The following is a 22,298-nucleotide window of genomic DNA, read 5'->3' on the forward strand; positions in this document are numbered from 1 at the left end:
AACTCTGCTCATGTTCACAGCCTCACTGTTTTAATAGGTCGGGTATGGGGTGTATATGGGAGTGATAATCTTTCTTGAAAACATGTAGTTTTTCAAGCATTAATCTTTTAAAGTGTCAGGCTATCTAATACCGCATTAAGAGATGTACACTGAATGTCTGTTAGTTCTTAATCAGCTCCAGAATGTGGTTTTTTTTTCCATTTTAAAAGGCAGCTGGTTCTGTTCTGGACAACTGAAGCTCCACATGCGTTCTGCAAGACTCCCTCCCAAAGAAATGTTGCTCATTTTCAGAAAGAATAAGGATCTTGTAATCCTCATTTCCATGGTTATATTTTTATTTAAATACTTTCTTGTATTTCAAAGGAAGATAAATAAGATGAAGGAACTCAGGACCTGAGAACATGTTCTTTATCTGGTGAGAGTCGAGTTGCTGACAGCCTCCTCCTGCTTCAGGGACATGAATGGTCAGGATGCAGAGACTTGTATTCAGTTTGTTTAAATGTGCTACTTGCTACTCAAGTCCCTCAAAGAAAATTTAACCTGAACGAATAATGTTGGAGCTTAACAGAAAACACACAGGGCCCCAAGTCTTGCCTAAACACCTGTGTTCTGGGGCGAAGCAACACCATCCCCTTTCAGATATGTGGACTTCGTGGTGCTGCTATTACAAAAGCACTTACTCAAGCATAATATCCTTTCTTCCTAGATTAAATATGAAGATAATAGCAAAGAAACATTTTCAAAAGTTGCACTGAAGATTCATACAGTATTAAAGCTGTACAGAGGATATACAGGATTATATAAAGACTATTAAAACTATTAATCAAGGTTGCAGATTCTTCTGCCATTCTCTCTTTCCTCCTTGTAAGTGTGTGCAAAGTTCCCATTTGTAAGTTAAGGCACATGTAATTTAGCATATATGTGTTTTTTGCTTTTTATGTTGTTTGATTATCTTCACCTGATCTTCATCTTTTCAAAGCATCTTGGGCTGATGGCAGTAGTTCAAATGACAGTGAAGCACAGCCACTAGGAGAGAGGAAAATGGCCTGAAGTTTAATGAAAAATACCTGGAGCAGCTATGCTTCTACCACGAGGAGGAGCGTAAATATTATTACAGAAGTAATCTTAAGATATGACCTGAATGATTTAAATTTCTTACTTTTTGTAGAGGAACTTTGGAATGATATGCACATTCCTCATTTTGGTGCAGATGTAATTTGTTACCTGAACTTTTATAGCAGGTTAGTTTTCTCCTAGCTCTTTACAGGACACACATAATGGTGAAGAAAGCATGTGTGGCCCATCCTGTGAGTACTCCCATGCCTACATTTTACCCTGTTGTTGACAGAAAAGGCAGGGAAGAGACCTACACAACTTTCAGCCAAAATTACTTCCAGTAAATGAGTGGTTTCTAGTTAAAATATTACATCTTATTTGGGACTCGCTATGGGTACAGCTTAGAAAAGGGTATTTCTCAAGACAATTACACAAGCAATATAAATACATCATATATGAGGACAGATACTCAGCCATAACTAGTCAGAATAGAGTGGGACACTCTTTGCTGTTAACTCCCTCCACCTCCCAAATAAGAAAAGAACATTTTAGAGCTGAATGAACTTACATTCATGAGGTTCAATTCTATTGTTCCAGTTTTCTCAGTATCCAGTTTTCTAAACATTTCTGTGGTAGGAGAGAGATGATGAGGAAAAATGAATATGGAGAGCAACTGGAAAGATTTCCTCTTCCCCCATGCTTCAGCTCAAAGAGAGGAGCTTATGAGAACAAGCTACACCCCGAGCTAAAAAGGAGCCACTGTGAAGTCGCTCCACTAAAGACAGAAATATTGTATCTGCAAACCAGTGTACAATAACTACTTGCCAAATAGGCAGAAAAAGAGACTGAACATTTGTAATAGTTCTATCTGTAATACTGACAAATGCTAATCTAAAACAGCTTTCAGCATACAGTAGCCTCATAGTGAAAAGGCAAAGCAACAGAGTTTGGTTTTAAAACTCACTGAACAAGGTTTCCAGCCGAATCAAACACCGGACAAAATTATCAAAGTCAATGATGAGATCTTCATCGGCAAACCGAGCCACAATGATTTGATGTAACTGGCAGTTCAACTTGAACCCTAAAATAAAATGCCAAGGATTTAAAAAAAAAAAAAAAAAAAGGAAAAAAGTCCGCCCAAAACCGACTCTCTGCACTTCCAGAACTCTAAAATGCTACTTTTGGTTAAACTGTCAAATTTTAGAGTATCTACTCAGTTTGGGAAACTCTCCCACCACCCCCTTCTGCATTTGGAGTGATTTAAGCTCCTGCCAGTGTCATGTATGTACATTGTGAAGATTCTAGACTAAATGGAAGTGTTTCAGGTTTGGGCACATGTGATTTTTCAGCACAGAAATCATAGACAGGAGAGCAGTGAGCATCTGCCACCTCAGCTTGAAAGTGCTGTAATCCTACAAAGGCACAAAGCACTGCAAATACCTGCAGCTTCCAGCGCTCTCCTCATCTCATACGAATTCATAGTTCCAGATCGATCTACGTCAATTTCCCTGTAAATTTTCTGCAGGACACAAAACCCAAAGTCAAAACTTTGTCAACAGTTCAGAGTGCTTTTTGGCTTCAGTCAGAAGGGTGAAGACTAAGCTGGTAGCTGTGGATGCTGAGGGCAATAACCTTGGGGCTGAGTACACTCAGGTTCCAGGAGACAGGTCGTGCACCTTCCCCATGGTGTCCCAGCACTTGGACATGTGGCTGCCACCCAACTTCTGGTCAATGTGGCCTTAAATAGACAGCATAGGGCAACCAAGCAAAACACTCCAAGCCAACCAGATTACTTTCCTTCTACTTCATGTTCTGATGAACTCCGGGGGAGTTTTGGTTGTGCTCTGAGTTTACCAGGCAATTGACCAGTTAGAACTGGTTCAGTTCAGTTAGAACCGATGTGGCAGTTAAGTGTCTTGGCTTAGTGCATACAACTGGCTCCTGTTCTTGGGTTTCCCTTTCCAGTTGACCCTGATCCTCTGAAACTCGGAGCATCACCAGCAGGCAAGAGGCCTCATCTCCCTCAGGTTGGAAGACGTTTACCAATTTCACTTAAATAAAACACAATTTGCAGTGATCACACACAAAGGAGCTGCATGCAAGAACTTACAATTAGACTCTCTAATAGCTATATATCGTATGAGGCAAAACAATCCACATTTTGTTGTATGTTCTCCCCCAAAAGGTTGTGTCTTACCTGGTATTTCTGAATCTTTCTCCAGAGTGTGTGGAACTCCTTCAGCCCCAGTTTTCCACTCCCATCATTCTTGTTGGAGTCAAGGTAATCTCTTTGGAAGTCAGAAAAAAGGTTCTTCCTCTCTGTGCTTGGCTAACTAACACTTGTGACTTAGTTGCATTTTTTTTAAGTATTAAGAAAAGGATGCAAATCGTCTGTAGATCTTACGTTTTTGTTTTCTTTTGCTTAAACAAACTCATCCTGTTGAATACGCAAACTGTTCTCCAACACTTCTTGTCCTTCTAAATCAGTAAAGTGACTGATTCATCTAAACTGTGATCAGTTCACAACCCCTTCCTACTCCTCCTTTGGCAACTCTCTGCCTTTTCAATATACGTATAAAGCAGCAGAGGTGATGCCATTTTGCTCTCCATAGTTGGATCAACACCTGCAGTTACAAGACCTTGTAAGACTAGGTTATAACAAGAAAAGACACAACCAAGCCTGCTATTTAGAGAACTCTTGCACAAACAGCTAACAAAAGAACCTGGTCATTCACTGCTTCTCTCCCCAAAACCACTAAGTAGTCCGTACTGACTGCTGACACAAAATTATAGCAGATAATCATTTTGTTTGGTAATTTTCCTTTTTTTTTTTTCCAAGTACACAATTCAACTCCCACTGAACAGCGAAGCTAGATGTAACTATTCTTACACCCGAGTCCTTCATCCTACACTTTTGTGCTTATTCTTGGATGTAGAAGCTCTTAAAAACCAGCATAGTCTCTGGCTCCTGTTATTTGTTTGCCTCATTTCCTATTTATTAAGTCCTTATGGCTTTGCAATGCCCTTCCCAATGCCAGCCAGATAACAAAGTGTGTAAGTATAACCAGCTGTGCACATCTACACTACTAGCCAAGGCTATCCACACCCTGCTGAGAGCTGCCTCTTCCCAGCAAGCCTCCCTCTGGCATCAGCTAAACCATAATACACAGGACTTTAAAGCAGCCTTGTCTGGAAATGGAATTCCCCCACTGCCTGAGAGAATGTGCATGCCATGGTCAGCGGCCAAAGGAAGGGCTGCAGCTTTTACTTGGGGGGACCATGGCAAAAACAGCTTATCTGCCTCAGGAGGCATCAGAAAGGCTGCAGCTCACCTACTTCAGGCAGAAAAATAGCATCCTGGAACAGCCTTAAAGGATACATCTAGCAGATCAACCATTATTTTGCATGTCTCGATGCTAAAGCCATCAGATTTAATATCTTGGCCTGTAAAGAAAGAGCAAGAGATGAGATTATGGCTGCACGCTGTACCATAGGACCCTCCTCCACTGGCTAGGAGCTCTGTAACCAGTGTACACACCTCCACCCTTAACTACATGTCTTTTCAGGGACTTCCTTTGCAACTGGCAAGATGACCTTTTCATTTTGGTACATTTTCTGTTTCTCCATAATTTGTGCTTAGCACTTTGCCTTCTCTGTGGCAAGTTAGTTACTCAGTAGCAATCTGGTGTCTCCTTCAAATCTGCCCTTACAAAGAGGCGTTGTACTGTATGGCTGCCATGGTCTGGGCCAAACCAGCACAGCAGGCAGTAGGGAATGCCTGCCTGCTGCTCTAGGAATTATTAACAGCAACCTCAGCCTTTGGGATCTAGCAGTTGCATAGGTACCTCTTCTAAGGTAAGCTAGTCCTTAGAGATAGTTCTGGTTTTGTACAAGAGAGGGACCCAGCACTGAAGCAGGCAAATGGATGCTAATCAGCAGCTCTCTTTGATTTCCTGACAGAGAGACTTTAAGGTGAAAGTTCGCAGTGATGTTTCTTCATGCAAACAGCCCAGTTAGTCTGGTTTGTAGGTATGCTGCAGAAACAAAAGACAGAGATAAAGCTTTCCTGCACTTGTCTGCCTACAAAGACAATAGACAACATGGACTTTTGACCTGTGGAGGTCAACACTGGGTAGCCTTGTTCATCAAATCAAGCTCGGTAACCAGTAATACACCACTGCTAACTGGCTGATGCATGTAGCACAGCCCTGGCTTGCTAGCTAAATTTCACTTTGGAAATTAAGGAGAATTTCTTCTCCAGGCTCAAACACTGTTTCATGTAAAAGAAAATAATCCTCAGTCAAGCTCTGAATGTTTTCAAAGAAAACAAAAAGTCTGAAGCTGGGCTGCTGTTGTAGAGCTTGGACTCCTGGCTCTGTCAACAAGCAAGTGATGGGACCTGGGGGCTGCAAACAGTACAGCAACTGCAGAGGCACAAGTTGTTTGGTTATGGTCTCAACAGGTCCTCTCCAGCAGAAACTGTTCCCAGATGCAAAATAATCTTTCAGCTAGGAAATCAATATTCTTGCAAGGACAAATTTATTTGAGAACGTATTACTCCTTTAAACCTCTTTTCACCTGGGACATCAATGTGACCTCCTGGTCCCTCAACCAGGATCACTCGGGGCAATGTTTCATGTCAGGTTTGAATCCTGCATGGTTCAATACCGTGTACCAGCAGTACCCTCTCTTGATTACTACCAAGCACTAATTGCAGAACCACAGAACCATCTAGGCTGGAAAAGACCTTCAAGATCCTCAGGTCCAACCATCAACCTCCCCTCACTAAGTCAGCCCATCTTCCTGACAGTCAGTTCTCTGTACCAGGCCCTGGAATAAAAAGCACCTGTATGCATCAGGCACGCAAATGCATCCCACTGGAGAACAGACCCTGTGATATGTGGACACAGCCCAAATGTTTCTGCAGCTCCCTGAAGCTGCAGGGCATGTGGCCTTGGCCATGTGAAGAGAGGATCTCTCATGGCCACGCTGGGAACCTGTGTCCTGCTGAAGCACCGCTGGAGGAAGGTACTTACGCTTAGCCAAGATTTTATTCAGGATGTTGCGCAGCTCGAAGGCAGAGATCTCTGCATCCTGCAGAAAAGAGGAAAATAAGTTCTCCTCTGGAAGACACAGGGGCCATCTCATAAGCAGCCACCTAATCCTTTGGGATTGATGGTCAAGATCAGCATCCCTCAGAGTTTCTGTCAGTGATGTGGGTGTGCCCTCACCATTAAACCCATTTGGCCAGTCTGGACCCACTGGCACCAGTGGTTGTGGGCTGTTCCCCTTGCCCACCCACCCGTGCCACCAGTAAGACATAACAATGAAATACTCACGCTTCCTGCCAGCTGCCCAAAAAGCTTTTTGAAGCTAGGTTCAATGTCATCTTCACTGACCTCAGTCTAAAAGAGGGAGAGAAATACAGAATACAGAAAGGAGAACTTTTCTGCCTGAGAAGGACTTATTGTGCTTCCTTGCCTCAGTAAAACACAATTTAAATGGCGAAGTTGTACGTACTGAGTGTGTTTAATTTGGTTTTGATCATTTTTACTTTTAGGGGATCCTTAAAACGTTGGTGTTGCAAACACTGCAGGGATTAAAAACTTTTGCAATGGCTTTCACTAAAAAAATAAATAATTATTTATCAAAAAAGAACACAACCAAATTCACAACTTTGCTGTTGCTTCTAATCAGCTGGGCTAGCTGTTCTCATTTAAAGAAAAGACTGCAAAATGTAAGATCTCATCTTGGAAGAAAACAATCCCATAGTTACGCAGAGATGCATTACTAGGTGAGATATTCTCAGCCCCAGCAACACTAAACCTACGGTGAGCCACTTCTTGCTCCCGGAAAAAACATCCCATGAAAAGTAAACCTATGACTAAAGGCTTGTGCTCCTGGATTCCTGAACAGCAAAGGGAAAAGTTATCTCTGCAGGCAGCACCTGATCTTGGGGACCTGTAGAGCCTAAGTTCCCCACCTCAGAAAGGAGACAACATTTGTTTCCATTATTGCTTATGATGTTTCCGCTCACTCTTCTGGACATTCAACTATGCATATCCAAAGATCTATTTCCAAAGTGGGATAAGTTCCTGTTAATGCCTGCAGAAAAATGCTGTCTGCCTGGGCTGCACAGGGAGCAAGACAGTCCAACCCCATTTATTTATGACAAAATTACCTCAATTTAAAATATTTAAAACATACCTCTTCAAAATTGGCCTCTATTTCATCATCTATAACCCTAGAAAGATAAGGAAACTGACATTAAAAACAAAATAAGTCACTTTTCTGATTCAATAGTTTTAAGATCCCAATTCTTTAAATGACAGTAATAATAATGCATGTTCAAAGCTGAGAGATTGCTGGGGTGAACCACAGACACACTGACATCCCAATATTCTCATTGGTATAGAAAATACACAAGGGGAGAAAGGTTTGTGCTTGCAGTGAAGGAGGTAAATTGCTGTGAAAGATCTCCAACCCCATGCCAAGGCCCCCGCCCATGTGCTTTATAGGGCATGCCACATCTGCAGCCAACGGTGTGCTCTGAGCCTGCTCTACTAAAACCCAGCTCAGTGTTATCAAAGGCAGCATCTTCCTGAACAATTATCCTGATTTTTTCCCAGCAGGATTTCAGAGGTGTGGGCTGTTTCTCGTAGTCGTGCTCACCACTGATGCAAAGCACGTCTTTCTGTGGCTTTCTTGTTTCCACGGACCAGCCTGGGCTGTGGGACCCAGCTGGCTGCAGTCCAAAGACTAAAAACATCTATCCAGACAGAAATTGCCATAGATTAAATAATAATCGTAACAAACCATCCCATTCCTAGTAAATCATCTGTAGCACAAAGCTACGTACGTTGAATTTGCATTTTTTTCTGAAAAGACTCGGAGGCAGAAGTCTCCATTCAAGTTGGGTTCGAAGGTAGAGGGCACGATGATGTATTCTCCTGCTGGGAGCTTGAACCGGTTCAGCACTTCCCGGAGGTTGATGAAGGTGTTGGATTTTTCTCTTGCTTTGTTAGTCAAGAAAAAATTTTTGCTCAGATGAATATTCGTCTGGCCAGAAAACTTATGGAAAGCAAGAAAAGAGAAAACCCATCATTTGCATGTATTTGTTTTTATACGCTACAAATTCAATAGAGATGACATTAGCTAGGTGTGAAGAGAAAGATGTGCATTCCACCAAAATGAAAGAAAAAAGGGAGTGGGTGTCTCACACCACAGTGCTCCTGTGTTGGAGACCATCTCACTACGGCATTCAGGTAATGCTTATGTTTAGCAGATTGTGAAGAAATTTGACAACTTTTTTTGGAGACCAACATGATCTGATAGAAATAGGACAAGAAGGAATAGCTTTAAACTAAAAGAGGAGAGATTCAAGTCATATGTTAAGAGGAAATTCTTCAATGAGGGTGGTGAGGCCCTGGAACAGCTTTTCAGAGAAGCCGTGGTGCCCCATCTCTGGAGGTGCTCAAGGCCAGGTTGGATGGGGCCCTGGGCAGCCTGAGCTGGTGAGAGATGCCAATGGCAGGAGACTGGAACTAGATGGTCTTTAAGGTCCCTTCCAATCCAAACCATTCTATGATTCTATGAAACATTTTCATCCCATATTTTTCTCAAAGGCCAGATGTCTTGCAGCTGATGCCTGACCTCAGGTCTACTGCCACTGGGGCACTGCAGCTCTTCTCCCCAGTCTGCCCTGCAGCAGAGAGCCCAGTTCTGCAGGGCTCTGAGAATAAAACTAACGCTGCACATTACAGAAGTGTATCTGAATGGTGACATCTTCCAGAACAAACTCTTCCGGGCAGGGATTTAAATGCCAGCTATTTCAGATCTAGACACCAGGAACATGCACTGTTCAAAAACCTCCCCTTCCCCTCTGCCCAGATTTTTAAGAATGCAAAACCCGTCAGACCTGCTGCAGCAATGGTGGGAAAGGAAAGACAAGGGACTGTAGTTTGAGTCTTCTGTTACGCAGAATAGATTTTTAGACCACTTGGTAAGAGCTGAGGAGTAATAGAATACTGCTAAAGCAGTCAGAAGGCAGGTAAGAAATTCAATGAACTGATAACTCCACTTCCTTCCTGGTGAAACCATGCTTTTCATAGCAGCCACATATGCTATGTGCTGTTCCTGTGCCTCGGGGATCTGCGTGCACCCTGTCAGGTGCAGCAAGCCACGGCTGAGGTCACTCTGGCACTTTGCTCCACCTCGTTTGTTTCAGAGGGGCCTGCAGCCCTGCCTCGCATTGCACAGCCATCATGCCCCACTGCACGCCCCACTCTGACCTCTGAGGCATGCTGTTAAATTGCCCGCAGGTAGAAACTGAGAGAAGAAAGAGAATGCCCAGGGGAATAAGAATGAAAACCTCTGTGGAACATTAATTGTGCCAGGCACGACCTCTGTGCAAGCCAGGAGCAGGTGTGGGCCTGGGCTGGGAGAAGAGCCACAAAGAAGCTGCTCTTGCGAGTTTCTGCTGTACTGGGAGCTCCAATCCGAACCCAGGATGTTTTGGAAATGCAACACAGGCTCAAGCCCACCTCAGAATAAATGGCCACTAACTTCAGACTCCGCATAGCCCATATGGTCCTTCAGGGAAGGAGGATCCTCTCAACTGTTTCTGCCCACAGGCCTCAGCCTCAGAGCCGCACCTTGAACCCTCCAACACCACCACATGCTACGTACCTCTGGGGGCACCTGCAGGGAGAAAAGGACAGTTAGTTGGTGCTGCAGTGCTGCTTGGTGGCTGCATTCACAGTCCTGAACTGAGCCCCTGTCTTTGCAGCTTTCTGCAGTGTGGAGCTGCGTCAGGGGAGGGCCAGGTGGGGGCTGAGGAAAGGTTCTGCAGCAGAGGGTGGTGGGCACGGAACAGGCTGCCCAGGGCAGTGGGCACAGCTCGGAGCTGCCAGAGTTCAAGGGGCGTCAGGACACCATTCTCAGACATAGGGTTTGGATTTTGGGTGGTACTGCGTGGAGCCAGGAGTTGGACTTGATGATCCTTGTGGGTCCCTTCCACCTCAGGATCTTCTGCGACTCTATGGTTTTACTTTTGTGTTAAACCTGATTTGCCTACAGGTAACAGATTCTTTGACAAACCTTTTCCACATCTGGGATACTGAGAAAGCAAGCAGTTGTGCCTGTTGCCTGCAGTTAGACCAAACGTCAGGCAATACTACTGTATTTCTGAACAAAATGTCCTGATTAAGGAGCTGCCACAGACACATCCCAGAACCTTCAGTCAGCAGTCAGAGTTTTACAGGTTTTTGGCTGGTTCTGCTGCTGGGTTCATACTTCCCAAGCTGTGCAGGTGTCCTGGCTAGCATCACATCCCTATTATAGATGCTCCTCTTCAGCCTCTCTCCATCACAGCATAACAAATGAAGTTCAGACTGCGTTTCTGCAGTTTGCAAGTTGATGGGTTTTTTTGCCCCTCTTTTTCTTTTTAATACTTTTTTTGCTTCCCCACATAGAACCATAGAATACTATAGTTGGGAAGAGGCCCCTATGAGTCCCTAGGTCCAACCCCCGTGCACAAATCAAGGCCAGTGTTGAAGTTAGATGGGGCTGCTTGGGACCTTGTCCAGTCTAGGTGTGAATATATCCAAGAACTCTGTAATCTCTTTGGACTGTTGTCCATGTGCTTGACCACTGTTTTGGTGGAGGACAATTTTCTAAACATCTCAGTGGAATTATCCCTCAGGCTACTGGTATCTGATGCAGCCCTGGTGAGTTCGGGTCGGAAGCCCAACTCTGCACAGGAAGGAGCTGAGAACTTCACTGGGTTCACAGAGTGAGCTTTCCTTTTCCTCCCATGCACCTTACTTGCCTCATAAATCGCAAAGCCGATTGTGTGCATGTCCTCTCCCATCTTCCTTTGCTTCCTTCGATGCTTCTGAATCAGGCCAATGAGAAAAGTGCAGCCCCCCTCAGGATCATCAGGATCCTCATCTTCTTCTTCCAGCTTGATTAAATACTGCGGGTTCGTCCAGAAAGTGTCTGTAAAGCAGATTTATGCAAACTGCTCAGAGCCTCCTTTGCAAGCAGTCATACTGATAAACACATGTCAGCTAGGACAGATACAGCCCTGGCTTCCAAATTAAGCCGTGACCAATGCTTCCCTCCCAGCCTCACAACCACAAGTAGACCCTCATTATGGAGCCATGTCTTCCATGCGCTTGCACCTTCTGGATATCAATCCCTGATAATTCCAGCATGTTATAAGCCACCCCAGACCAGTGAACACCAAGGACAAGGGTGTGTTAGCCATGCAGGGCTGACCAATGCCAACACCAAAGCCAGCAGTACACCAGACCCAGAAAGGTCTCTCACCACTGTGCCACCAGGGCTATCGCTTCAACCCAACACTTTACACTGCAGAATATCTATCTAGAGGCCGAAGCTCACAGAGCAACAAGTGGATGAGCACTCTCTTACTTGGGTAATTCCTGCAGCCCCCCGCAGTAGCTCCTCGACGCCAGTTCCCATCCAGCTTCAGCAGGCTCCACTTCTTGTACCTGTCACTTGCCAGAGTGTCCGGAGTCAGATTGCAAATTTCCAGGCGGGAGTAGTGCCTCAGGAAGTCATTGAAGGCCATCCTGGGGGAGGCAATGCCGTCTTTTTAAGATGGACAGTGTTTCCAGACAACCACCTTGACTATCTACTCCCCCTACTGCAGCAACTTAGCACTGGGATTTGGGGTGAATTTGCTCACTCATCTTGGAGAGTGTGGTGGGAGAGGGTACTTTGTGTGGGAAAAAGGCTTGTTTGCTTACCAAAACTCCCCATCCTCATGTCTCCTCGTCAGCCGCTCCCGCACCTCTGGGTCAACACCGCTCCAGTTTGGGCAGCTGAAAGACAAACCCACATTAACTGCAGATCAGTAAAAACTAAATCCTATTGTATCTGGACTGGCACAATGACTCAGTTTTCTCACAGTTCTACACAACTGCAATACTCCATGACACCTACCTGACAGCAACTCTAGGGCTCTCAAACAACAGCAGAATTGAAATTCGGGGACATTAGGGACATTAGGTACCCGGCCTCTCAAAATGCAAGGTAGGAGTTTTATTTTCACAAAGTACTAATGCCTTGGCTGAAACAGAGCAGGAAGACCCAGAGTAAATACTGTTCAGCCACAGCAGTACATAAACTCCAGCTTTCACTACTAGCAACATAAATGATTTTTTTATTGCCCTTTTACAAAGCAGGTTTTCAGAAGCTCACCACTAAATGTGGGCTGTTAAAAAAAGCAGAAACTACACAAAGACTTGCAGGAATCACAAACCAAATCACTGCATCTTGCACAAAAGCAGGTGCTTGTATGGAGGGCACTTCAAGCATGGGAGACACAGTGGTGGGATGCTTCTTTTAACAACCTCAGAGTGAACACCACATCCAGACATGACTTAAAATGAAGCTGGAGGTAGGGAGAAGACAGAGGACAGCAGGAACACAACCACTTCCCAAGCAGTCAACACCTATAGGCAACACGCTAGCCATTGACTCACTTGTCATTCCATTTCCCCGTCCACTCCACTTCCCCCCAGGGATTTCGGATTCTGATGAGCTTCTGGATGCTTCCACGGAAGTTCACCTGGTGGGATCAAAAGTGTTTGGAAAGTTACCCAAGGACTCAGCTCCGTGCTCTCCTCCATTTCTTTAAATCTGCCCATTGCTGTGCACGCAGAGCCTGAGACAAACAAAACTCTATGAGATCCAGTGGGAACCCGCCACTGTTTATGAGGAATGCACATCTCTGGAGGTGGGAGCTGGGGCATCACTAGAGCTCAAAGCCAAGCAAGCAGAGGATAGAGTGGGTAGAGCACCAAAGATGGGGCTCCTTACAAAGCTTGCAAACACCTCTGAAGGAGAAGTTTGCCTATGTCCTTTTGGGAATTGAAGTCAAATTCTCTCCCGATTGTTCTTCTATGTCAGGAGGACAAAGCGCATGCACCCCAACCTGCCTGTGAGCACTGTCCACCTCCCTGCAACGTGCCTGTGGCTGGGGACTCACCACACCTCACTCTGCCATTTTAGAGATGCTTCAAAAATAACTACCGGCATGACCAAAAGTCCTTTTTACACTTACGGAGGACATCTGTCTGCTTCCTTTTGGTTTTCCTCACCTTACCTTCACTGACCACCTACTCTGGTGGTACATCCACACTGTGCTCTCCTGGAAGGTGCTGAGTGCTTTTATTTAACACATAATAATTTTTTTTTGCTTGGCACATCTCACACATCTTGCAGCGCATTTAAGATGTTGAGGGGACACACTGCCACCAGAGGATAGCGTGCTCTCTGCAGAGAGCTTTTCCAAGAACTCAAGTTTGTGTTTACCGAAAACACACAGATTAGCTCAGTATTTTTTCAGACAGAAGTGACTCAAAAACTGCAAAACGGCAAAGACTGAAGAATTTTTGTCTACGAAGACCAATCTGTTGCTGCTGCAGTTCAGGGAGGACCACGTATGGGGCTGGCTGCATTTGACCCTGTGTCGGGGCACAGCACCTACCTCCTCCGCCCCGGTGACAGAGTACGCGTGTCCCTTCACCAGCTTCTGCGACGTGACTGCCTCCGTCTCGGCTGCACTGGTGATCTGTAAGAGCAAAGAAGCTATTACAACACTTGAATAGTCTGACCTATGAACACCGCAGAGAAAATTGCTTCTTGCAAGAAAGTGGCTGCTTGACATCCTGATTTAAGGCTTCTTCAACCCCCATTAAACATGTTTGTCATTGTCCTTCCACCCTTCCAGAAGGTATGTGATCTTTAAACGAGCATACTTGAAGCTTAAAGAAAATAAAAGAAAGAAAAAAAAGAAGAGGGTGGGATCAAGCAGTCAGAATTCCTGCTGCCAATTCATGCCTTGTTATTACTACAGGGCATTATAATCCTTAACTTCTGTTCCCCTTTTTCTCTGACAGACAAGAAGAAAAGATTTAACAGGATTTTTCAAAGTCCACACTCACTAATAATTACTTTACAATATATAAAGCTCTCACCAACAATAGATTTACTTTCCCCTACCCCCAACAACACATTTATATCATTCTGGAGCAAAAATCCAGATATCAGATTCTTATCTAAATGCAGACTAGAACATGGCTGGAAAGTGCTGTGGAGTTGCACGTTGACATTAACAAAGTATTTTTCCTGCTGTGAAACTTCCCTCTCTTGTGACTGGGATTTAAAATAAAAAATGGGAGGAAATGCTCAAGTTCAAATTACAAATGGAGTTCTTGTCAACAATTTACCTCCTCTTTAGACATAACTAAGATGCAATCTCCTTTAGTAGTATGTTGGTTATCGTAGTAACGATACTCAGATTCATTTCAGTGAGGCTAAAAGTAATGCTGAATTGCTGCAGTCAGAGACAAAAAGCTGCTCATTTTCTTACAGCGCAGATTTTGATTTTGACAATGTGTTTTCTGATAAAGCCTTTAAAATGACCGACAATATCCTCCCTGATTGGACAATGTATCCTAGTTGTTTTTGCTTTGTTTTTTTTTTGGAACCTTTCGGTACAACTTGTACAACAAACAGGCTGTGGCAAGGATGGAGACTGCTATGTCTGAGCACACAATGCAGGAACCACTAGCAGCAGCTCTCTGCCCTAAGCCACTTAGCCTGTGACAATCTGCTGCCAAGCCACAGACTTTCTGAAGAACAAAGATGTACATCGGGATCCCTAACGAGTTACCTATATAATTCTTCACCATGAGCCTATGAAACAGCAGAAATTTTCATAGAATATCTTGAGTTGGAAGGGACTCATGAGGATGATGGAGTCCAACTCCCGGGTCTCAAGGTAGAAAAACATCAGAGGCAATGAGCTTTAACACATGAACTAATTAGACCTACATTTCAACCTATTCTCTATTGCTGTGTCATGCTCGTGGGTCAAATTCTCCAGGCAGAAGGGAGAGCAGAGAACTGATCTTCAAGAGCAGAGGAGAGCACCCTCTGTGCCCCTTCTGCGGATGGAGCACAGGTCCACCCCCCTTTGGCCTCCATGCAGAGTGAGAGCCAAGCATCCAGCAGTAAGCACTAACTCACATCGATGGAGCAGCCAAGGAGCGAGCCTTTCTGCAGTGCTTTCTGAATGATTTTGAAGAGGTTGGGTGGTGCCTTCTGCAGCTCATACCATTCTGCAATCCCACCAGTGAAGTCCTCAAAGCCTTCAGTGGTGGTGCCACCGGAGAGAGCCTCGTATGATCCATTCAGCCTGCATGAAAGCACACACCCACACAACCATCAGGTTCCCTTTTCTCCTCTTCTCTTGGAGACTGGCACTTGGTTGTGCAAACTGTCACAGCACTTCTGCTTTCAACAGCACCATGGCAGCTACAAAGACAACCTCCTTCCTTCAGCTTTCCTTCTTACAACTCCTTGGAGTAAGGCCTAATGTGATCACTTGTACAGCTTGCAGGTTCAGTCATATCAATGACAAAAAAAACCCTTGGATGTTATTCAAACAAACACAAACGAAAAAAAACCAGCCCCCAAAACTCTAAAAGAACAAGAACCAACAACACACCTCTCTCATTCTCCAGTCTTTCACTCCCTTGAACAATCATGGGACTGACTTTCAGCTGCTCTAAAATCGCTCCATTTCATAAGTCAATTTAAAAATTATAATGTTATATGACAGAATTCCTCCCCATCCCCCTCCCAAACTAGAAATTCACCTTTGAGCATTTTCACCCTGAAGACAGATCTGGGCAGGTGGACTGGCATGCTTTGCATACCAGAGCACTGCAGCTGTAAACCCTCACAGGTGCTCAGAGTACATGAAATGGAGCTCCCAGACCCCAGAAACAGGAGATGACACTTGAAGAACAGGCTTGCCAGGGGATGTTTTTCTTGGCTAGCAGCAAAGACAGCACCTCTGGCTGCTGTCAGTAGCACCTGCCAGCACAGCTTCACTAAAGCAGCCACTGTGATAATGAGACTAACATTTTTAATGTGTAGTATCTGCACTGTGGTGGATGCTACAGGGAAATAGAGGCAGGAAGAAAGAACAAGCAGCCTCTCATGCCCCAGGTGGCCACCCAGGCCTGTACTCACTTAGCATAGGCCTTCTCCAGCAGCGCACTCCAGAACTCGCTGCCCTCTGCCGAGTGCACGAAGAGCAGCTCCCCATTCTTGGTGGGCAGCCGGTCATCCACCACGACGTCCACCCACTCTCCATACTGCCAGAACTGGAAGAAAGCACAAATACCTTGTCACTGGCCCATGTCCACCAACAAAGAGAGCCCTTGTTCCTGGCTCTTTGGTCAGTGGCCTTCTTCCCTCCAGTGCCACCACTCTCCTTGGATTTCAGCCTGGTTTTTTGACATCCCCCAAGATGTTCCAAGAGACATCTTACACATAGACATGGCCAACCAAATAGGTTCCTGGCAAACAGCATTCAGGAGAAGGCGAGAACCAGATTTCCACATACCTGGAAGTGGAAGATTCCTGCATATTCATCCTGGAAGCTCTGGTCTCTGGGAACAACACGGGCCAGAATTTCTTCATTCAGGGTGAGGGAGGCAATAGCTGCCAAGAGCCAGCAGTCTCCTGTAAAAAAAAAAAGACAGCACTCATTACTCAAAGTTATTCTTTAACTGAATAGGGATTGTGCATTATAACCAGCATGTAGATCACCGTGGCTGCTGAGGTGATAGCTCACAGCTCAGAAATGAATCACGTCAGCTGTGATGAGATGACCCCACTCATCACTTTACCTCTAGGATGCATCAAATGTATGTGTACAAATACATGCCAGTTCCAGGTAGATGTGGTGTTTTCTCAAGATTAAAAAAAAAAAAAAAAAGTGAAAAAAAGTAAAAGCAGTAATTATCACCCACACTGGGTCAATTTGAAAAATAAATTCATATTCAGTTGAGTACGTACCGAGGGTTAGGAAACAGCATGGGGAAAAGTCAAAGAGCACACAGGTTCCCTGGGGTGCAATTTCTCCTCAAAAGGCTCGTGTTTTCTCAAGAATAGGCTGCTTTCTTTTCCCTTCTCTACATTTCACAAATGCTTATTGACTTGCCACCCAGACATCTAACCTAGGGCCGAGTTCACATTAAAGTTCCCTTGCAGACTCCTGCCAAACAGGAGCTCCTTTGACCTTATACACCTCTGGAGGCTTGGAAGAGGCCTCTTTGTCCCGTGCAACATTCAGTCTGGCGCTGGTCACCACAGAGGCAGGAAGGAGTTGAAGGCAGGCACTGTTTCTGAGGCCGACACACCTCTTCACCCTTCCTGAGAGGGAGCCAACACACACCAAGCCCAGTTTGGACAGTATTTTTCCAAATCATCCCTCTCCAAGCAGGAGACTGCAACTGTTGCTGCATTGATTTTCAGAAACAAATGTTTTAACAGAGTGGCTGCCTTTCAGTTAAGCACATAAGCACAGTGGTTACAGATGTAAGGACCCAGCGACCCCGTCTCCTGCAACCTATAAGAAGAAATGGCATTTTAGAACTTCTCTTTAGGAAGAATCATTAAGGTTGAAAAAGATCACTAGGATCATCTAGTCCCACCATGAACCTATCACCACCATGCCCACTAAACTATGTAATCACAGCTGCAGCTACAATGCTGTTTTGTGAGCACAGAAACCATGGTATTATGCATCAGATCCCCCTGTCCCATCCTGCAGCGTGTGTCAGAAGGCAAGTTCAGGAAACACAAATCAGCTGCTAACAAGTCAGAGGCCTGCGACTTTGACTGGACTCTAGTGTGGCCAAACTGAGTCAGCACCTTCTCACCTCTGAATTGAGACCTTCTTGTCTCCTCTTCCTCCTTAACTTATTTCTCTCCCACTGGCACTCATTGCACACACACACACACAAAAATAAATAATTCATTAACACAGACAAAAAAGTCCTTCTGTTGTTTCTTTGCAGTAAGGGTGACAGAGCACTGGAACAGGCTGTCCAGAGAGGTTGTGGAGTCTCCTTCTATAGAGATATTCAAGACCCTTCTGGATGCCTGCCTGTGCAACATATTGTAGAGTACCTGCTTTAGCTGGGGGTTGGACTCGATGATCTCTAGAGGACCCTTCCAACCCCTGGGATTCTGTGATTTACAGAATTAAAGGAGGTTACAGCAAGAGAGTAGTGGGCTATTGTGTATTTGGCAGTAGAAACATCATATATTGGAGACATTATGGTCAGTGGGAGAAGGGGACGGATGCAAATACACATGTGCACTGGACAGCAGTTCATTGCAGCAACACACTGATGAAGTAGCTGCAGTCTGGGTGTTTTAAAGATCATTCATACCTAAGGAACAGTTAGCAAGCCTCAGTGCAACATTTAATTTCTAACAAATAGACAATCTCAAAGCACCCTCAACACCAGGATTGGGCATGAGACGCATCAAAAAATCACAGACTGGTGTGTTATCAGGTCTCAGCACACAGTACAAATAACCTACCAGTCTCAGAATCAAAAGACTGTAGATTAAAGTTTATCAGTAGGACTGTACATGTCATCTGGCCATTTCTGAGCTTCCATTCCTAAACTTTATAACCAGCATGCAGACTACACCAACACAGTAAAACAAAGATAGTCTCTCAGAAACTACAGCGCCGGTCACAGCTGCAGAGGTGTGCAGGAATCTCGCACCAACCCTTCCCCTTCCATCCCTGCTGGGCTGCCCACAGCCTGCCCATCAGAGCAGCCCTGACACACATTCCCCCCTCCCTGCAAGGCTTTGCAGATGTGCACAAAGCAAGTCTGGCATCTCAGACTGACAGCGGCTGGATTAAGGCTAGCTCAGAGGATGCTCACCCAGACTGCTGGGACGCCTTCCTTTGGCCAGGCAGCTGCACGTTCTCATCCAGAATAAATCAGATAAACTCAGAAAGGCAGCAACTCAGCCTGCTCAGCACAGCTGTATTGGCCGTAAGGCACAGCTGGGTAAAACCACACAGTTCCTGAACAGGACAGCCCCTGCTCACAGTCAGCTGAAGGAGCGTTTCCCCTCCCAGTTGCTCAACCTGCAGCACCTACCTGAGCACACACTGCAGAGCTTTGCTCAGCCACACACTCAGCGACTGCAGGGGATCCCCAGAGTGTTTGAAACCAGTGTTACTAACCTCAGAGAAATCATGGAAGAACTCTAAGCTCTTAGTAGAACTGAGGAAGATTTTCCTTTACTTCCTAACTGTACCATAAAGGCACTCAGAAGAGAAGTGCTCAGCAGCCAGGACTTAAGCTCTGCCTTTCCGAACTGACATCACTAAAAGCAGACCTGATATTTCAAAGCCTGTGAGCGTACCTGGAGTTTTAGCCTGCACTCAGCAAGCCTGAGGAAGCTCCTAACCAAGTAGCCTTAATGATAAAACCAGTCCTTCTGTATGGCTGTTGAGCTAGAGGTCCTGCACAGGGTATATTTGAAAGGGCTGACAGCCAGGCTGGGCTACTCAGTGTAAATGCACAAAGCAATAGACAGAACAAAGTTATCAGAAAAGAGGATATTATCAGACTGTCAGGCTGTGAGTTTATTTATATTAACAAGAAGTAGGATTTTTTTTTTGCATCTTCCTTCCTGTGTGCTGCTATTGCTGTTTTACTTCTGATTTCTATGCATTCATCTGTGTATTTACCTAATCTCCAACGATAAATAACAATACTATAAAAAAAAGTTACAACAAGGCAAGAATAAACAGCCACAAGATGCTTGGTTGAAAATAGGCCATTCTGGAGAGCTAAGTGAGGCAAAGCTTAGAGTACAATAGGAGGGCAGCCCATGTAGGAGTAGCGTCAAAGGAAAAATGTACATTCAGCCAATCTCAGAAGCATCAATATTTTAAAGCATTCATAGCTATAGATCAATAACTATGTCAGTGGCTGAACTATTTGTATTAATATTGTGAGACTCCAGGACATTTTCTGGTTGGAGACAAGAGGCTGCGTCAACTCACTCACAATAGAGTGGTTTACAGCGTGGGAAAACCATGCATCTCATTTTCTACATTCATCCTACTCACTTCATTATTTTTCCACACTTCGGTATTCAGTGAGGATACATCTGTGATTAAACAGCACATAAAAGATACTGTGCCCTATACACCCCAGTGTTGTGATACCATGGTGACATCCCTCCAAAGAATGTGGTTAAGGGTGAAAAAGCTTCCTCTGCATCTGCTTTGGTTCTTCTGCTACAGTGAGTCACCACATCCCATTTGCTGCTGTTCTGGGCCAAACCCCATAATTGACTGCAGACCTGATACTGCAAAACTGACTCCAAATACTTGCCCTAAAAAGCTTCTAAATAACAATAATAAAGCAGAATAAAGGCTAAGCCAAAGCCAAAAGGGAAGATCTTTGTTGTCTGGAGAACCTAGTGAGCTTTTCTGTGCTGGTGATCCATGCCAAGAAGCCTGTCCCAGCAGTGACAGGTGCATGTGTTTTGAAAACCTACTCTAAGATGCTCCGAATGGGTTAGCAACAGCTATAGAACTCTGCGTGGGCACAGGTCTGCTCCCTTCTGATCAAGCTTTTTGGGTGATAAAGAGACCACTGAAGTTTTCTATGGACAAAAAAGAATACAATAATATAAAATACAGGTCTCCAAGAGCACCTGATGCCGTCTAGTACAATGTCCTTCGGAACATGCCAAAACATGATGTGACATCAGTGTCAGCAGCGAAGTTCAAGTAAATGGAAGCTTAGGTAAATCTCTCAGTGCAAAGGTGAGCTTCAGAGGAGGCAGTGGCAAAAAAAAAAAAAAAGCATTTGCACAGGATATCTGTGTGAAAAAATATAGATTCAAAGCAGGGTCTTAGTGACTCAGTGTCTACACAGAGGAAAAATCTATAGCATCGAATTAGCTCATTAATAACTGACAAAGAAGATAACCCGCTCTGCACAGATTGATAAGAAGATAGCGAGGCCAGTCACAGCAGCAGTTAGTCATGTTGAAAACAAAAATGAACACTAAAAGCCTCCTATTCAAATATTGTTCCACGAGGGAAAGGAATACAAGCTGTGACTCCATTCATACCCTTTGGTGGTACCACTTAACCTCAGGAGAACATCAGCTACGGCAACGATGCTCCAGCCCTCTGAGCATCCTCACGGCCCTCCTCCGGACCCGCTCCAAAAGTGGCACACCCCTTGTGCACCGCTGCTCTGCTAACGGCAAGCATGAGTCAGATTGAGGAGCGCACAAAGGCTGGCAGCGATCAGAAAGGCGACGGGAATCCGGCCCGCGTCCTCCCCGCTTGGATTTGGCACGAGGCGATGAGGTGGGGCGCGAAGATACAGCCCAACGCGGACCCACGCGGCGCAGCGCTGCGACCGAAAAGCCGCGCCTGCCGTCCCCTTACCCAGGGCTCCTTGGCAGATGTCGGTGCGCGTGGCTCCGCCGGCGATGAACCGGGGACAGGAACACAGCTCCTGAGAACGAAACGAGCCCGGCGTTACGGGAGGAGGAGGAGGGAGCGAGGAGCGCGACAACGGCCCGGGGATGGAGACGGGAGGGCACCGCGCACCTCGGGCAGCCCGGGCCGGGCACCTACCGTAGGTCTGCGCCAGACGACGCCCTTCGTTTTGTAGGAGCTGGGCCCCAGCTCCCGGTATCCGAGCGCGGCGGGGCCGGCGGGGAAAGAGGGGTCCTGGAAGAGGCGGCCGCCCTGCAGGCACTCCCGCCGCAGCGCCCCGAAGTCCTGCCCCAGGTAGGGCACGGCCTGCCCGTGCCGCCCCGCGCCCAACGCCGCCGCCCGCTCCTTCACCAGCGCCGCCGCCATCCCCGCCGCCATCCCCGCCATCGCCCCGCCGCCACGCCTCTCCCGTCACGGGGCCGCCCCGGGCGTGCCGCACCCCGCGGGTCGTGGGAGGGGAACGTCAAACCCGATCCCAACCAAGAATCCCCCGTGGGGCTGAAGGGAAGCGCGCTTCCTTCCCGCCGGCTTCGCGCATTGCCTTGGGCGTTCGTCGTTCTAAAGGAAACGGACATTTTCTGCGCTAAAAGCGCTTTCGGCAAGAGGAATCCCCGCCTGGGGATTCACAGCGGGAAGCACGAGGAGAAAGTGGGTGGAATTGCACCCAGCGTGCTGCTGGCACCGGGAGACCCGCGCTCCAAAGCCCCACACGGCTCGGAGGATGGATGGCGTTTGTCCATTCACAGCCCCCGTGCTGCCCGAACAGCTCCCTGCGAGGCCGCCTCCGGCTGCGGGCTGCTGGCACCGCTGCAACCGGGCTCTCCTCCCAGCGAGAGCTCGGGCGGGT

The 22,298-nt window shown here is 46.1% G+C and overlaps 2 protein-coding genes across 2 annotated transcripts in view; one reads left to right on the plus strand and one right to left on the minus strand.

The window, feature by feature from the left end:
- TP53BP2 (tumor protein p53 binding protein 2) overlaps nt 1-827 on the plus strand; it is a 40,975-nt gene extending 40,148 nt beyond the window's left edge. Inside the window, exon 19 of the transcript XR_002436584.1 lies at nt 210-827. The gene's annotated coding sequence lies outside the window, so the exon portion shown is untranslated. The remainder of the gene's footprint in view (nt 1-209) is intronic.
- On the minus strand, nt 318-21,867 carry LOC110395702 (calpain-2 catalytic subunit). The gene is made up of 21 exons (XM_021390434.1): nt 21,590-21,867; nt 21,398-21,467; nt 16,508-16,626; nt 16,132-16,265; nt 15,121-15,289; nt 13,577-13,660; nt 12,570-12,655; nt 11,832-11,906; nt 11,494-11,654; nt 10,886-11,055; nt 9,745-9,756; nt 7,916-8,127; nt 7,264-7,300; nt 6,396-6,461; nt 6,093-6,150; nt 4,436-4,500; nt 3,254-3,322; nt 2,497-2,575; nt 2,021-2,137; nt 1,625-1,683; nt 318-1,026 (listed from the first exon to the last, which is right to left on the minus strand). The coding sequence occupies exons 1-21, from the start codon at nt 21,836-21,838 to the stop codon at nt 1,003-1,005; spliced, it is 2,115 nt and encodes a 704-aa protein (XP_021246109.1). The 5' UTR covers nt 21,839-21,867; the 3' UTR covers nt 318-1,002.

This window comes from Numida meleagris, chromosome 3 (assembly GCF_002078875.1).
Source record: "Numida meleagris isolate 19003 breed g44 Domestic line chromosome 3, NumMel1.0, whole genome shotgun sequence".
Classification (NCBI taxonomy): domain Eukaryota; kingdom Metazoa; phylum Chordata; class Aves; order Galliformes; family Numididae; genus Numida; species Numida meleagris.